The 17,076-nt window shown below is 37.8% G+C and overlaps 2 protein-coding genes across 4 annotated transcripts; both read right to left on the bottom strand.

Moving 5' to 3' along the window:
• Positions 1 to 231: 231 nt before the first annotated feature.
• Positions 232 to 6,944, bottom strand: cldnd1b (claudin domain containing 1b). Of its 2 annotated transcripts, none has more exons than XM_066650603.1 (5): positions 6,847 to 6,944; positions 5,062 to 5,657; positions 2,894 to 3,001; positions 2,266 to 2,403; positions 232 to 2,024 (listed from the first exon to the last, which is right to left on the bottom strand). In XM_066650603.1, the coding sequence occupies exons 2-5, from the start codon at positions 5,354 to 5,356 to the stop codon at positions 1,807 to 1,809; spliced, it is 759 nt and encodes a 252-aa protein (XP_066506700.1). In that variant the 5' UTR covers positions 5,357 to 5,657; positions 6,847 to 6,944; the 3' UTR covers positions 232 to 1,806. The 2 variants fall into 2 exon arrangements, with proteins under 2 accessions (XP_066506700.1, XP_066506709.1); XM_066650612.1 differs by lacking the exon at positions 6,847 to 6,944 and adding an exon at positions 6,745 to 6,843.
• Positions 6,945 to 7,330: 386 nt separating this feature from the next.
• glb1 (galactosidase, beta 1) lies at positions 7,331 to 16,764 on the bottom strand. Of its 2 annotated transcripts, none has more exons than XM_066650555.1 (16): positions 16,637 to 16,764; positions 15,475 to 15,647; positions 15,228 to 15,378; positions 14,942 to 15,002; positions 14,744 to 14,838; positions 14,008 to 14,188; positions 13,642 to 13,700; positions 13,013 to 13,134; positions 12,654 to 12,694; positions 12,364 to 12,476; positions 12,082 to 12,156; positions 11,701 to 11,790; positions 11,403 to 11,516; positions 11,030 to 11,161; positions 9,218 to 9,451; positions 7,331 to 8,333 (listed from the first exon to the last, which is right to left on the bottom strand). In XM_066650555.1, the coding sequence occupies exons 1-16, from the start codon at positions 16,691 to 16,693 to the stop codon at positions 8,097 to 8,099; spliced, it is 1,935 nt and encodes a 644-aa protein (XP_066506652.1). In that variant the 5' UTR covers positions 16,694 to 16,764; the 3' UTR covers positions 7,331 to 8,096. The 2 variants fall into 2 exon arrangements, with proteins under 2 accessions (XP_066506652.1, XP_066506644.1); XM_066650547.1 differs by lacking the exon at positions 7,331 to 8,333 and adding an exon at positions 8,398 to 8,768.
• Between the last annotated feature and the right edge of the window lie 312 nt (positions 16,765 to 17,076).

Raw genomic sequence — 17,076 nt, 5'->3', positions numbered from 1 at the left:
TGCCAAAAGAGAATCCACCGAAAAAGATGTTTATTGTGATCATTTGGAATGAATATATAAAAATATGTATAAAAGGCTGAAACATTGTGAGGGTATTTTTTGGACACCGCTAAAATATCACAGTGATTTGCCCTGGTATAATAGAGTGTGAGGTAATATCTTAAACTCAGATTTAATGTATTTAATGTATTGCTAGTGTTCTAAGGCTGGCCCAAATAGAATTCAACAGGAGTCAAACTAATATTAGTGTTTATGAAAAAGTATTCCAATAATAATTATTAATTGTTTTATTAAAAACAAAATATATTTTAGACTTAATTATTTTCATCCCAATTCTCTAGTACTTACAAGTTAACAGGCAGATGTGGTACTGTTTTCAGGTGAGGAAACCAGTCTGACCATTTTAAATATTTTTAGTGTGGCATTTTCATAGGTTAGAGTACTCAAGTATTCAGGCCAGCTATAGGTTCTTCACGTGTGTATTTCTGGATAAAAGAAATTTGTCTTTGACAAGAAAAAGCTTAAGAAATTGAATCAAACAAAAAAAAAGCACTGCATTTGTAATGAGGCACATGCACAAAGAAAAAATAAAAACACAATTCCAAGGAATCTACAAATAGATACATTATACGCGCACACACTTCACACACAGCCATGCTAAATAGTTCTGGAGTGGTTAATTGATCCATGGAGAAATGTTCCAGTCTGACAGCAATCCAAATAAAAAAAAAAGACACATTGGACATTACAATGCCTTATACAAAGCACAAGTCAACGGAGACCACAATATCCAAAACACACGAAATAAAATCCTAAAAAGGCTTGTGTGGTTGATGCTCATAATATTGCTGCAGACTCTGCTTTAACGAATGTGAGAAACAAGGGCAAGAAATTACTGCAATCTTTTTTTTTTTTTTATATCCCTCGAGTACACATGCGTATTTACATAGTACAAACCTTATGCTACATACTGCATTCCTGTTGACAGAACTAGACCCTGAATATGTCTAAAAGTTTTACCAGTGCACACGCACACAGAAAACTACACAATATTATTTGTGAAATCTGGAAACCTGGCTCAAAGTTGAGTTCCACTAATGTATTATTTTTATTTATTCATTAACTGGTTTGATGGGAAATTGCTTAAAAGTTTGCAAGTTATGATGCTAGAAACTAAATATTTCAGCTTAAAACTAGTGGATCCAGCACCCACTGCAGGAGTCTTATGATTCTCAGTACCAGGTGTCAGCTAGAGGGGGCTGTGGAACAGAGGAACACAGTTCTATGAAGTGTTGATACTCAACTCTGAGTTGGAGTGGTGTTTGTGATGCAGACCTCATTTCTTTTTTATGCAAACGGCGTAGGGAGTCACACATTAAACCTTAATTTGGTTTAGTGTAGTGGGTAACATTGCTGCCCTCCAGCATCCTTGGGCAAGACTCCTAACTAATATAATTAAAATAAGATAGATGTTGTAGATGTACGTGTTCTTCTGGGCTTCTTTATATGAACTGTGGGTCTATGGAAGAGTCTAACAGAGTTGTAAACAAGGCCATAATGAAGAGAAAAAAAATTGGTTTGATCAGTTAAGCACTTGGGAACAGATGTGTGTGCACTCATGAAAAATACACGATTAGTACCAGCCTGATGAGTAGTTAGTGGAGGGTTCTTCAAGCTGTTGTCCAGAGTATGTGCAGTCATTCAGTTAGTGGTTTAGCATTTGCCTAAGCAAAGCGCGGACTGTGCTTTTTCAGAAACAAACTAAATAATATTGACAGTCCCACCCCAGGGGTGGTTCACTGTTCACTAGGCAACTCTGTAGGCGATCATCCGGGTGTAGTTCTTTCGGTGGCTCCTTGCTGCCCAAATGAAGAGAGCAGCAGCCATCATCTGAAGTGGTGAAGAGATCAGAGCCAGGTAGAGTGACCAGCCCAGAGAAGTGTTGCGTTCATTTAGGTTAGCTGCTGTGTGCAGAAGGTCTATTCCGGCCAGAAAACAGCACACTGTGGCAAGGGAGCACAAACCTACAGAGAACGGGGCATTCTTAGATTCACTGTAAATAATTTCCAATACTTAAAAAGACATCAGTGTGGAGTTTTATTTAAAACTCCTATCTAGTAATTAAGATAGCTAGAGTTGGTATCGCTACTCGGTATCTGCCGATATCGAACATGAAATATCCACATTGGAAGGGAAAATGTAGTATTGGTGTATCCCTAAATTAAAGAAAAGGTATTGTGTATTTGTGTGTGGAGAATGTCTTACCAGCCAACAGATGAAGTAACCCAACAAACAGTGTTGGGGTGATACTGCGACAGAGACAGGCACACACTCCAGTCAGCGCTCCCAGAAACACCAGGCCCAGAGACACCAGTGGAAACAAGAACCTACACCTCCACAGATCTGGGCACAGCACCAAGGAAAAGGTTTCTTAGAACTTCATAATTGTAAATTTTATCTTTTCAATTTTCAGAGAAGTCACAATGGCATTATAGATAATACAAAAGGAAACTCTTGAATATATTTAACACTCTGGTGAGGTTTATTTTTTAAATAAAAATATCTAAGAAGATATTTTCCTGTTGATACCTTTCATAATGAAATTTTCCATTTTCTTCACCTCTTTAAAATGTGTTAAAATGCAGTGGAACAATGCTTTTCAATCTTTACGAATACTTTATGCATTTATACTAAAAAAAAACAAACCAAAAACTAAGTAATAAATGGGTTCATTCACAAATAGACATTTGAATTAATTTGAATCAGCCAATCACAACTCATTACATGCTGCATTGCTTCTGGTGTCAAATCAACTTAAAATATTTTAGTTTCAGGTTTTGTAAATTAATTTACATCCTTTTCAAGAAAAAAAAAATTCCTCTTGGGCACTTACATGTGCGGAGTAAATCTTCTTCACTGCTGGAGTTGCCTGGGCTCCTGTACTTGATTTCAAACTGCTGCGGCAAAGTGAAAGCCTCACATTCAGTCACCATCTTAGAATCTAGTGAGGAAAAAGCTAAATCTGAATACAAAATACAACTTGATAAATGGTGAGATGATTGTGGTAATTCAGTGAATATTGTATATGTTTGGGATTTCTTAAATCATGACACAAAAGAAATACAAACATAACACTGAATTTTCAGAGGTATGGAAACATCTCTGTAGATTTCTAAAAAAAAAAAAAGTAAAACAGATTGAAAGCATTTATAAAAGACAAAGAGCAAAAATACTGAACAAAATATATTTAGTTGAGAGTAATGTTCTGCTGTTTCTTGAATCTGAAACAAAGAACTTGAGTAATCAAGTGAATGATGGTCTCTGACTTATACACAGAACTACACGTGCTGTTCATAAAATTAGAATATCATGAAAAAGCTGATTTCAGTACTTCCATTCAAAAAGTGAAACTCATATTATACACATTCATTACAAACAGAATGATATATTTCAAGTGTTTATTTCTTTTAATTTGATGATTATAACTGACGACTAATGAAAGCCCCAAATTCAGTAGCTCAGAATATTAGAATATTACTTAAGACCAATACAAAAAAAAAGGATTTTTAGAAATGCTGGCCAAATGAAAAGTATGTACATGAAAGGTAAGAGCATATACAGCACTCAATACTTAGTTGGGGCTCCTTTTGCCTGAATTATGGCAGCAATACGGCATGGCATGGAGTCAATCAGTCTGTGGCACTGCTCAGGTGTTATGAGAGCCCAGGTTGCTCTGATAGTGGCCTTCAGCTCTTCTGCATTGTTGGATCTGGCATATTGCATCTTCCTCTTCACAATACCCCATAGATTTTCTACGGGGTTAAGGTCAGGCGAGTTTGCTGGCCATTTAAGGACAGGGATACCATGGTCTTTTAAACCAGGTACTGGTAGCTTTGGCATTGTGTGCCGGTGCCAATTCCTGTTGGAAAATTAAATCTGCATAAAGTTGGTCAGCAGCAGGAAGCAAGAAGTGCTCTAAACGTCCTGGTAGAGAACTGCGTTGACCTTGGAACTCAGAAAACACAGTGGACCAACACCAGCAGATGACATGGCACCCTGAACCATCACTGACTGTGGAAACTTTACATTGGACCTCAAGCAACATGTATCATGTCCCTCTCCTCTCTTCCTCCAGACTCTGGGACCTTGATTTCCAAACAAAATGCAAAATTTACTTTCATCAGAAAACATAACTTTGAACCATTCAGCAGTAGTCCAGTCCTTTTTGGAAGTGAGACACTTCTGAAATTGTCTCTCATTCAAGAGTGGCTTGACACAAGGAATGCAACAGCTGAAACCCATGTCTTGCATACGTCTGTGCATGGTGGTTCTTGAAGCACTGACTCTAGCTGCAGTCCAGTCTTTGTGAATCTCCCCCACATTTTTGAATGGGTTTTGTTTCACAATCCTCTCCGGGGTTCGGTTATTGCTTGTACAATTTTTTCTGCCACATCTTTTCCTTCCCTTCGCCTCTCTATTAGTGTGCTTGGACACAGAGCTCTGTGATGAGCCAGCTTCTTTAGCAATGGCCTTTTGTTTCTTGCTCTGCATGTGTAAGGTGTCAATCGTTTTTTTTTTTTTTTTTTTTAAATCTGTCATGTCAGCAGTCTTCCCCATGATTGTGTAGTCTACAGAACTAGACTGAGCGACCATTTAAAGGCCTTTGCAGGTGTTTTGAGTTAATCCGCTGATTAGAATGTGGCACCAAGTCTTCAGTATAGGCAAGGCAAGTTTATTTATACAGCAGCCATTCAAAGTGCTTTACAGAAAAAGAAACAATTAAATTAAAAATAAAAAAAATAGTTGTCAGTTATAATCATCAAATAAAAAAAAACAAACAACTGAAATATGTCTGTGTGTAATGAAAGTGTATAATATAATATATTATAATATATAATATAATATAATATAAGTTTCACTTTTTGAATGGAATTACTGAAATAAATCAACTTTTTCATGTTATTCTATTTTTATGACCAGCACCTGTATATATGAAACAGTGAGGTTCAGAGGAACCTGGTCTATTCTACAGAGCTTAAACTACTTGTCCACTGTCCTTACCTGGCTGTTTATACCAGTGTGTACTTTGTGGCACCAGAATACAGCGCCACCACAATCCCAGGGTGCCATTGAGTTGTAACAGAGCATCACTGTATGATTTTTCGTTCACCTCGTCGCCTTTAAATGCTGTCCGCAGTTGAATCAAGTGTGAGCCATTGTTGTCATCATTGCTGACTGGTTCGCTACGATACTGGTACCAGTGCTGCGTGCCCACCGCCACTGACAAGTACACACTGGCCAAAAGACTCAGGACTGAGCCGATCACCAGCGCAGTGGCATAACGATTATCAACCATTTTTCGTAACGGAAATCTTCTGTATGTCCTGTATGCAGTATTAAAGGCTGTAGAGTTCTCTATATTCTAAAATATTTGGGCCTTTGCGAGTGAATTCTGAAGAACTCTAGATTTTTATTATTTCTTTACTGTCCTTGGTGTACATAGGAGTATATGGAAAGAACATTCAGCATCAGAAAATGTTCCTTCCAGCAGGGTTGATAGCATTGCTTCAGATTCAAAATATGGATGATATATTTGCTCCTCACTGTCTAGGAGTGGTACATTGTAGCTGTCTCATTTTGTAAAGTGCACATCTCACCTGGAAAACAGAGAAAAGCAATGCAATCTAGTTTAAAGACCTTGCAGTTGGGTGGATGAAATCCAAGAGCTCAAATCTGCAAGGCAAATAACATCAATCGTGTTGTTTCAGGCTACATTTGCAAATATGTGAGGAAAAGAGAGATTTACATAAATTACACCTTACACATTTTATTTCCCCCAACTGAGGTCCAGAACTGCTATAAGACATTAAAATTCATAAATTGAATATTTGGCTTTCTTTTTACTTTATAGATGTAAATTCCGGTAAATATGAAAACATATTTGCACACTATAGAGTTATCACTTAAAATATGCTTTTGACACATATACCATTTGTATGCAACACATATACAACCATTATATTAAAAAGCTTCCTGGTGTAGTGGTTAGTAGAATTAAGTACTTTTGGACGTCTGGTTACCATAAGAAATACCATGAATAATTCTAACTTGTCAAACTAGCCCAGGTTTCACTGAAAAACGGGGTATTCTACAAAAACCACTCAATGACTTTGTTTACACATGAATCATTTAGATATATGTTTACCAATGTTTACCCATCCGCAGAGAAAAAGTGGTGCGCGGCTACTAACTACATATTTCCAGTTAACGACTCCAGTAAAGATAACTCGTCCGTTGGTTATAGATATGCTTTAAATTCTTAATGATGTGACTCTGTGTGATTGTCTAATATTTTCATACAAACTTTTGCGAAAACAATTTACGTTTAGCTGTACATTACTAACTCTTACTGCTCAGTACGCTACGTAATACATGTAATAGATGCAACCTTCGATTTTCCACTACGGCGGAGCTACCAGATGCAAACACATTTCATTCAAATGCCAGAGTGGTTATCTTTATAAAAGTGCAAATATAATTAATTTAGTATCAGGAAAACATGGAAATACTAATATAAACCCCTTATTGTATTTACTTTACAACAGAATCCTCCTTTATTGTCTGTAACCAACAGTTAAGGAAAACGAAGTCGAAGGAGCAGCTGTTAGCTCAATTGACATCCGCCAAATACAACGTCCATTTTAGGTAAAAATAAATAAATACTGATATCAGGGCGAGACTTACATTCTAAGATGTATTTGTAACTCAGTTATTTCCAAACATGGCCTCTGTGTTTATTATAGTTACACACATTCCTGAATAGAGGTAAAATTTTGCTCTACTCACCATTCCAGCCCCTCGGTCCTGTGTGTGTGTATATGTCCTTTCTTTCCGGCGAAGTGGGCGCGCCCTCTCTACGTAATCCACACGCACAGCCAGCTGAGATAGACCCACATTAATTGTCCAAAAGTTTGTAGACCCCTCTTGTTTTATCCAAATACACTACTATATGATGCACCCACTGTGAATTGCCACGTATCACTGCCCCAAGAAAAGTATTAAATTATAAATTTACTCAAAACTAATCGACATCACTTACACTCATTACTGAATGCCATAATCCTCACAATTTTCCTACATTGTAAAGCCTCACCAGAAATGGAGAGGTAGTTACTGTAGAGAATGAGGACTTTGAAATGACCTCTGCAATGTTGAATTCAATCATCCAGCCTCATATTTTCTTTTAATGCCTTTTATAATATTGTATGCAAATATTCTTTAAAAGCAAACTAAAATTCAAACTTGTAAAAAATAAATTTATTTCCTGCTGTAATACACAACCATAAATTCAGTCTATTACAACATTAAACAGCACATTATATTATTGCACATAGAGCTCCTGCAGAAAAGTGCAAAAATAAAAACACAACTTCCATTTAATCCCAAAATTAATATTTCTGGAAAGACACTTGATTTAATTCACAAGTCCTCTGTAGACAATCCCGTCATTCAAACATTATTAAGAGTGTTAGCAACACTAGAATAATCCTAACCCTCAAATGTCAAGAGGTTGAAGAGAAGTAGGAGTTCCTTTTAAGAAAACCATTATCTTCTGCCTCAGTCATTAGAATAATAAAAAGCTAAACCTGAATCTCAGTGAGGTAGTGTGACATGATTTCAATGTAAAGACAAAAAGAGACCTCCTAAAGCCCATTAAAACATTTCCTATTCAATTATATGAAAATTGATTTATAACAAAGGTGGGTGTTATAACAAAATTTGCAATACTGTGGATAATGATAGTACTTAACACGAAATGTCTGCCTGTTTCGTTAAATTGAGAGCACAATTAACAGAGATTAAAAAAAGTTAAAATGCACTTTCAATTGTAGTTTTTAAATATAGAATTCCTAGTGCATTGTAAACCCAAACTATAATGGGAGACATTTATGATTGAAATGGTGACTCTCATTATAAATCACTTGATGAATAAATGTAAGACTGCAGTTCTGTGAGGAAAGCTCCCTTTAGACCGAAACACTGCTTAGATATTACATTGCAGTCTCCAGTAGGGATTTATAAGAAACTATGTTTTTTTAAAAGGTTCCCCTCATGAATGGTATGGTGTATTTAGTCGTGGAGTTGATCACTGGACTGTTTACAAACTCCACCACGCAGGGGCCAGTGGAGCAGGGGTCAGCCTCCAGCTCCAGAAGCGTGATGTTGTTGAGAGCACTGGTGCTGAGGAGAAAGGCTGGTACAAAAAGAGTGATCTGCGGCCCGCGAGACGGCCAATACCGGCCAATGTTGAACCCGTTAATCCACACCTGGCCCTGATTAGGAACAAATGAAGAAACAAGCAGTTAAAATACAATCATGAATTTCATTTGACTTTTTCTAGTGTTGAATCTGTGTGTGGATTCATGCTACAATTCTGAATATTTGTAAATCATTTCCATTGATTGTTGATTCAGGGCGGCACGGTGGCACAGCAGGTAGTGTCGCAGTCACACAGCTCCAGGGGCCTGGAGGTTGTGGGTTCGATTCCCGCTCCGGGTGACTGTCTGTGAGGAGTTGGTGTGTTCTCCCCGTGTCCGCGTGGGTTTCCTCCCACAGTCCAAAAACACACGTTGCAGGTGGATTGGCGACTCGAAAGTGTCCGTAGGTGTGAGTGTCTGTGTTGCCCTGTGAAGGACTGGCGTCCCCTCCAGGGTGTATTCCTGCCTTGCGCCCGATGATTCCAGGTAGGCTCTGGACCCCCCGCGACCCTAAATTGGATAAGCGGTTACAGATAATGGATGGATGATTGTTGATTCATAAATAAATAAAATTTGGGGATCAGGTTTTACTTTTGTACTTGCAAGAATCCATATGCAAGTTCATAAAAAAGCCCAGCCATTTGAAAGCCAATTTATAGGATTTGCCCTGCCTCCTTGCCCACTTCATTCTGATTAGACAAACCCAGTTATAAAGTGAAGTCTACATATTCCTACAGATACTTCAGTAAGACCAGTAAAAATGACATGAATATGGTAGATGTCTGGGAAAATCTCATCACTAAAATTAGTGAAACATAAGAATGTATGTTAGTTCTCATGGTACTTCTACTTAATTTAAAAATTTTAAAGTAAAACTTGCTAAACACACAATGTCATTAATTCTGTTTCCCTTATTTGACGATAATATTGACTGATTGCTCTATTACTTAATGTCTCACTTTTTTCCAGTCAGGAAACTGAATATATGTGTCCTGTGGCAGGTCAGGAATGTCATCAGGGATGCTGAAAGAACCGCTGTAGAAAGCGGGTGGCGAGAGAACTGTAGGTGCGGAGTTCTGAAGAGACCCAGTGTTCCAAAGAAGGCCTTGCTTCACTGCCTCATCTATACTCAGACTGTAGATGGTCCAGTTCCCCAGTATATTTGTACCAAGAGTCAAGTTAGTGACCAGACCCTTCAGAGAAAAAGGAAAAGACATTGGACAAAGGAGGTAGCAAATGCATTAGGAAATTTGATCAGTTTGATCATTTTCTTTAGTTTAATGATATTAACAGCTATTCTGCGCCCCGTTTTTCAGCCAAGGTCTATTAATGATGCAGGAGGATTAGTTGCCAATGACAAACACCACTCCAACTCTATTCAAAGGTAATGGATGATGCTTAAGCACTCCAGAGTAAGCAGTTCTGTTTCTCTGCCCAGTTCAGTGGGGCTTCATTCTTCCCTTGTTGAGAAATGGAATTTATACTCATACTTGTACAGGAGATCTTCTTACACTGAGATAGTGACATTTACAGAGCCATCTTAATAAATTAGTTAAATATCATCAACATTTATTTATATCAGTAATTCATTTCAAAAAGTGAAACTGAGTAATTAATCTCATATTATAGATTTAAACAAAGTGATTTATTTCAAGTGTTCTTTCTTTTAATTTGATTATGGCTTACAGCTAATGTAAATCCAGAAGTTGTTATCTTGGAAAATTAGAGGTTTACATTACAATATATTATTAAACCAATTGAATTTTTTTTTTTTTTATTACAAAATACGTTGGTCTACAGAAAACTATGTTCAGTATATGCACTCAATACTTGGTTGGGGTGCTTTTGCATTAATTACTGCATTAATGCGGTGTGGCACTGGTGAGGTGTTATGGAAACCCAGGATGCTTTGATAGTGGCTCTAAAATTTCCTGGTAGATTGCTGCACTGACTTTGGACTTGATATAACATAGTGGACCAACACCAGTGGATGACACAGCTCCCCAAATCATCACTGATTGTGGAAACGTCACACTAGTCAAGCAGCTTGGACTGTGTGCCTCTCCACGCTTCCTCCACACTCTGGGACCTTGATTTCCAAATGAAATGCAAAATTTACGTTTATCTGAAAACAAGACTTTGGACCACTGTGCAACAGTCCAGTCCTTTTTCTCCTTGGCCCAAGTAAGACGCTTCTGGTTTAACACAAGAAATGCAACAGTTGTAGCCCATGTCCTGGATACGTCTGTGTGTGTGCAGCAATCCACTCTTTGTGACTGTCCCCTAGTTTTTTTTTTTTTTAATGACAAGGCTGTGCTTATCCCTGTTGCTGGGCAACTTTTTCTACCACACGTTTTCCTTACACTCAGCTTTCCATTAATATGCTTGCATACAGCAGGAGGGCGTCAATGACTGCCTTCTTGACATTTGTCAAATCAGCATTCTTCCCCATGATGGTGTAGCCTACTCAACCAGACTAAGAAACCATTTTAAAGGCATAGAAAACTCTATTCTAATTTTCTGAGATGATGACTTCTGGGTTTTCATTGGCCATAAGCCACAATCCTCAACATTAAAAGAAATAAACACTGTAAATAGAACACACTGTTTGTAATGAATCTATGAGTTTCACGTTTTGAATTGAAATACTGAAATAACTGAAGTAACTTTTTATGATATTCTAATTGATTGAGATGGACCCGGAAGTGATACTTGAATTCTTGCCTGTTCCTGAAATGCTTGAGAATCACTTCATTGTTGCCATTTCTCACCTTGAAGTCATTGATATTTTTGCCAAAGTTGACTCTGCCCATGTTCTCCACGAGGATGTCCAGTCGGCTGCCAGCCTTTCCTGTTATATTAATAGTGATGATTTTGTCCCTCTCTAGGATGCCAGCAGCAACCTGAATGAGAGACCACCATATCACACAAAAAAACTGGCTTACATTAATATGATGGTACACATTGTTTTAATTCCAGCTATTTTTTTTGGTTCATCTATATTTATCCCACAATTTATGGGGCTCAGAAAGCAATTCTTGTAGAATTCCAGCTTCAGCTTTCTAATAGGCTCCAATTACAATGCTTTTATTAAGAATAAATGATCGAGATTAACAGATTAAAATCTAGGAAAGTCCTGCTTACCCCATCAACAGTCACATAGGCACGGTCGTTCACACCGTTTAGAGGAGAGGAAAGTGCAGTGGGCTTTCGACAGTCTATGGGAAGTGTGGTCTGATACAGCATATAGCCAAAAGACTGCAGAGAAATGTATAATTAATATTGTATTCATTCATTAATTGTCTGCAACTGCCTATCCAGCTTCAGGGCTGCGGTGGTCTCGAGCCCACGCAAAATCATCAGGTGCAAGACAGGATCACACCCTGGAGGGGGTGACAGTCCTTCACAGGGCGACACAAACACACATAAGTAAGAAGATTACCTGGTCCATGTCTACAAAAGTGAGTGGGTAAGTGGATTTGACAGGTCCAGAAAATGACAGTATTTCCAGTGATTCTGACACTGTCTTCACCTAAGACAAACACGGTTTATATAAATTACACAGCACGAGATTTTGCTAAACAGAAAAAAAGTGGAAATTACACAATCAACTAAGAATATGTTTCTGGCTGATTTTATTTATTTTAATAGGAATATTACTGTGTGAACTAAACGAGCCCATGAAACAAGCGCAGTTTCAGTCCTTTTACTCAAATACCCAAATTGACCCATTAATTTGCCTTAATAATTTAAAACATAAAATTGCAACATCACAAATAAATAATGGTTACTGCTGACTAGATTGTTCAGCCCCAATAATTACCTTCTTCATTGTCACTTTTCCATATGCAAACTTAGGTGTAGATGGGGGTAACATTCCATCTGGTATTTTCCTGAACTATTTGCAAAAAAAACAAAAAACACAAATTTGTTTTTACAATTCTTATCTGTCTTATTATATGAGCTTAAAAAAAGCTACTAAGAAAAGTGGGTCTGCCAAATGCAACCTATGAAATGCAGTATACTGCTTATATCTGCACTTTGGATACAATATCTGTTCCTCTTTTATATATTTAAACTTTTATTATGAAAGTGCAATATTTACCTTTTTAATGACATCCCTGATTGCAAAAAATTTTTCAGTGAGGTCTCCAGCCTCAGTTAAGGGTGCATCATAATCATAACTGGTGGGCTGAGGGGCATATGGTGTATTGGCACCTAGGATATAACAAAGATATATGGTATTGAAGCAAAGCAGTGACTAGAATCTTTTGTAGTTAGTAATTTTCAGCGAGCTAGCTAATGTCTTTCCAGATAGTTTCATGAAGTAAATGAGAATATAATGGATTACTTTAACCTAAAAATTTTTGCCTGTTCAAGCAAACTGTTACTTACCATTCCAATAGCCAAAATTTGTTCCACCAATAAACATGTACCTTGAGAAAGACAAAAAAAATAATAATAAAATAAATAATACATTCATTCATATTTTTCCCCATTTTCTGTAACTGCTTATCCAGGTTAGGGTCACGTTCAAACCTAACTAGAGGAAACCCACACGTACACGGGGAGAGCACACCAAACCCATCACAGTCACCCAAAGCGAGGCTCGACCCCACAATCCCAGCTCCCTGGAGCTATGTTACAGACACTACCAGCTGCGGCACCTTATTGCCTATACATTTAACACAGTATAACAATAATGCATTACAAAATCAACATGATATTGTTTCTTCTGAAAACAATGTACTTACATGTTCACACTGGCACCCATTTCCAGCATCTCATTGAGGACCTTGACTACAACTGATGTGGGGACTACTGAATGATGCCCACCCCAGTGGTCCAGCCACCCAGTGTAGAACTCAGAATTCACCTGAAAATGACCCATAACCATGTAAATAGTCCAGATTGTTTTCCTCAGTTGCAGTAAAATGAAAAAATAAAATAAAAATAATAATAATTTAAACATACATGCCAACATAAACAGAAGTTAGAGGGAATCTGTCTGCACTATTTACTGGCCAATTAATTCCTATTCATTTATTCATTCATTCATTCATTCTTCAGAACCAATTTACCTGTTAAGGACAGCGGTGTGTCCAGGGCCTATATGGAATCATTGAGCGCAAGGTAGGAATCACAATGCATCACATACTCACGTCACATGTCATTCACACACTCACACCTGTTGGCAATTTCTCAAACAGCCAATCCATCTCCCAACATGAGTTTTTGGACTACGGGAGGAAACTAGAGCTCCCGCAGAATATCCACACAGACACGGGGAGACCATTTAGATCCTATTCAGTTCTATTAATTGCATCCATAGCTTTTTAAACAATGGGTCAACCTATCCCATTAAGAATTTTGACCCCCTCACCAGAGGGCCATAAGGTTCTGCATGTCTCTGGGCTTCGAATGCTGCAGTCACATTTGCACCTATTTTAAGAGAGGGAGGAGAGAGAGAGAAGAGGGGGAACGAGAAAAGAAAAAAAATGCTTCTTCAAACAGTATGCTGTGTATGACTCAGAATTTGTTATGTTTGTCTCTGGATAGAACACCTTAAAATAGCAATATGAATCATGAATAAATCATTATGAATCACCATAAGGAATAATTTTATACATTTTTGGCATATGTTATTTTTATATTAATGCCACCTTCATCTTATATAAACAGTTTAAAAGAAAATAGCTCATCTTTAAGGCATCATGGCATCTTGTGTTAGGACATCACCATCACTCACTTGGCCCAAAGTCTACAGTAGCATAGGCACCCTGCAGGGAACCACACTTCAGGTTGGTTTTACTTCCTCCATCTGTGGTGAACAGCACCACCTCGTCACCCAGGTGAGACCTGAACAGCTTTACAAGGTGACGAAGGTAATCAAAGTCACAGGAGAAGTAACTTCCATATTCATTCTCCACCTGTGAAACAAGTATGTGAAAAGAGGTGGGGGAGTTATTTTATGTCTGTAAAGAAAGCAACTTATTAAAAAAGGTTACTTTTAATTAAAAAAAACATAATGAAGGCTCCAGAGTTTTTGCAAGAAAAAGTGTCAATTCAACTTCTTAAAAGAACTGTGGCAGATTATCCAAGACACTCAGTAAAACTACCATCTAATTTCTTTATTAAACTGTACCTAGGACTAATATTTGAGAGAGGAAAAAAAAGCTAATGGTTCCCACATATAATACTGACTTTCTTTCATTTATTAATGTTTAATGCACATTGTCTATTTCATTCAAGTAATAAACAATTAATTCCATTATTTAAGTCATCTTTACTTTCCAACATTTCTTGCATGTGCATATTGTAGAATTACAATATGTTACACAAAAAACCCTTTAAAACTCATTTGTACGTCTAATACAATATGAAAGCTTGTCATGGGAAATGGGTCTGTTTTTGCATTCTACTCTCTTTATGTTTTCAGTATTTGATAAAGTGGAGAGTAAGTGTAAATGGCTTGAATGACCCACCTGTACTGTGATGATGGGTCCTCCATTTTGGTACAGGTAAGGCTTCATCATAGGCAATAACTTTCCCATCCACTTATTCACAGCTGCAATGTAGTCTAAAGTAAAGTGTTTAAAAAAAATCAAAATTGATACAGATTACATGGCATAAACCTCAGACAAACACACTGCAGGTTTAATTAGTAACTCTACTAGTCCTACCTGCATCAGATGAGCGGAGGACAATGTCCTTCTTTTTCAGCAGCCAAGAAGGTAAGCCACCCTGGATTATGGACAATAAAAAAAAAAGTATGTGGAAAATACATATATCGGGTTTGTTTTGCAGTTCAGTTTATAGCAAACAAATATTACTGTTATAAAGGTTTTGGAAGAGACGAAAATCACAGAAATGCCCTGGTGATAATTACTTCCCAGTCATTCCCTTTCAAAAACAATCTTGTCAGAAATATATTTCATACATATCTACTTCTGTTCTGTCCCCCCTCACCATGTCCCACTCAGCGCAGATGTACGGCCCTGGTCTGAGGATGACCAGCAGACCAAGGTCTTTGCACAGCTGAAGAAAGTGCTGTAGGTCCCGGTCTCCTGAAAAGTCATATTTGCCTGGTGTGGGCTCATGGAAGTTCCATGGGATGTACCTGTTGACACAAATAAATAGAGATGGAAGGTAAAGGCTTGTCTCTAAAAGAGCCACTTCTGACTGGTGTTGTGTAGTTATCACAGAGAATGCTTACGTCTGAATGGCATTAAGGCCAGCCATGTACATCTTCAGTAGCCTGTCCTTCCAGTAGACCCTAGGAATCCTGTTGTAGTGGATGCTGCCAGAAATGTAGCGGAAGTGTTTTCCATCTTTAAGGAAGCGGTTGTGTTTATAGTCCACAGAAAAACTTGGAGCAGCTGTGGTGAACTAAAAGACACAGGCATGAAGCATTCGGTTAGGACTGTTTTCACACTCAGTATAACAATCAATCCCTGACATGTTTGTGTGTGTTGTACTGGTACGTATGAATCAGACACAACAGTGGTGCTGGGGTTTGTAACCATTACGCCCCACCTATGGCCACAGTAAGCCACAACGACCTTTTAGTTCCACCTTTCAGATGTAAAGATGTCAGAGTTTTTGTTGTTTTTGTGTTAGTCCTCCTATAGTCCTTCATCAGGGGTCACTAGATGCTGCCCAAAGGAAGCTGTTGGCTTAATATTATTGAATGATTCAGCAGTAAAACTGTTTAAAAACTCCAGCAGCACTGCTGTGTCTGATCCACTCGTACCAGTGTAACATACATTAACATGCCACCAGTGTAAAGTGGCCCTGAATAATTGTGCAATTTATTTATTTATTTGTTTATTTATTTATTTTTGGCCTGGTAGTTTATATTTCAGTGCTTCAAAGGGAAATCCAAAGCGTTTTTTCAGTGAGTTTACAACATACAACAACGTGACAGGTCACAAGACAATAACATGACACATCACGTCAGGATAAAGCATCTTTAACTTACTGAAATTCCATTCGGTCCCAATCAAAATACCTTGCATCTAAAATCAAAAATCTACAAAACATTTCACGGAGGAAAACCAGGATATAATACAGGACATAAGTATACTACTGTTTTATACATGAAGGAGTTTGTCGTTGAGTCCTTTTACACGAGGGACTTGTCGAGGGAAATGCTCAAGCAGAACTAAAACTGAAATGATCAGAAATGTATCTGAATAAATATTTTTGTTTCCCATTACAGCGAGTTTGGGAAATATCTCTGAGAAGAGAGTGAACTTCTTAATGAACAGATTCAGAGTGCCCAATGAACAGGAACAGGAACAAAGCAAGCATTTGGTCATAACCAACCTAACAAATAAAGAACTAAACAGGGTGAAATACTGTGAATAAATACTTACAGACAGTTGCATTAATGTCAGTAAGAGAAGAGCAGCAGAGGCTCTGTTTAGATCCATCGTTTCGCTATGATCTCGGAGTGAGTCGGTTTTTTAAGCTGTGGGGAAAACTTCATCACGTGACGTTACCCCGGGCCGCTAGGGGCGGTGGCGCCCTTCACCACCAGGCGATTCTATTCATTTAACGGAGCCGACTCTTTTGAATGGCTTAATGATTCGGTGATTCACATTTAACTCCTGTTTTACCACACTATAAATACTCTACATACTGTTAGATCACTCAGGAAACACAAAGCAAACCAGCATATAGTAGAATTAATTATATAAAACGTTTGTTTCCTGCCCCATGGTCATTGATTAACCCCGAAAAATATAGTCATAAACAAAAGATGAACTGGAAGATTCAAATGCAACGCTCAATTCGATTCAGTTGAACTGGTGAA

This window comes from Hoplias malabaricus, chromosome 2 (genome assembly GCF_029633855.1).
Source record: "Hoplias malabaricus isolate fHopMal1 chromosome 2, fHopMal1.hap1, whole genome shotgun sequence".
Classification (NCBI taxonomy): Eukaryota; Metazoa; Chordata; class Actinopteri; order Characiformes; family Erythrinidae; genus Hoplias; species Hoplias malabaricus.
This window is presented reverse-complemented; position numbering and strand designations above follow the sequence as displayed.

What these genes read in the sequence shown, in the direction of transcription:
- glb1 (XM_066650547.1), bottom strand. Translation starts at nt 16,693, where the DNA reads ATGGATCTAAACAGAGCCTCTGCTGCTCTTCTCTTACTGACATTAATG. An exon ending in CAGAACCTTATGGCCCTCTG is followed by an intron (nt 13,135 to 13,641) that starts GTGAGGGGGTCA and finishes GGTCATTTTCAG; the next exon opens with GTGAATTCTGAGTTCTACAC. An exon ending in AAATTTTGGCTATTGGAATG is followed by an intron (nt 12,477 to 12,653) that starts GTAAGTAACAGT and finishes GTTATATCCTAG; the next exon opens with GTGCCAATACACCATATGCC.
- cldnd1b (XM_066650603.1), bottom strand. Translation starts at nt 5,356, where the DNA reads ATGGTTGATAATCGTTATGCCACTGCGCTGGTGATCGGCTCAGTCCTG. An exon ending in ACACTGGTATAAACAGCCAG is followed by an intron (nt 3,002 to 5,061) that starts GTAAGGACAGTG and finishes TTTCCTCACTAG; the next exon opens with ATTCTAAGATGGTGACTGAA. An exon ending in AGAAGATTTACTCCGCACAT is followed by an intron (nt 2,404 to 2,893) that starts GTAAGTGCCCAA and finishes TGCTGTGCCCAG; the next exon opens with ATCTGTGGAGGTGTAGGTTC.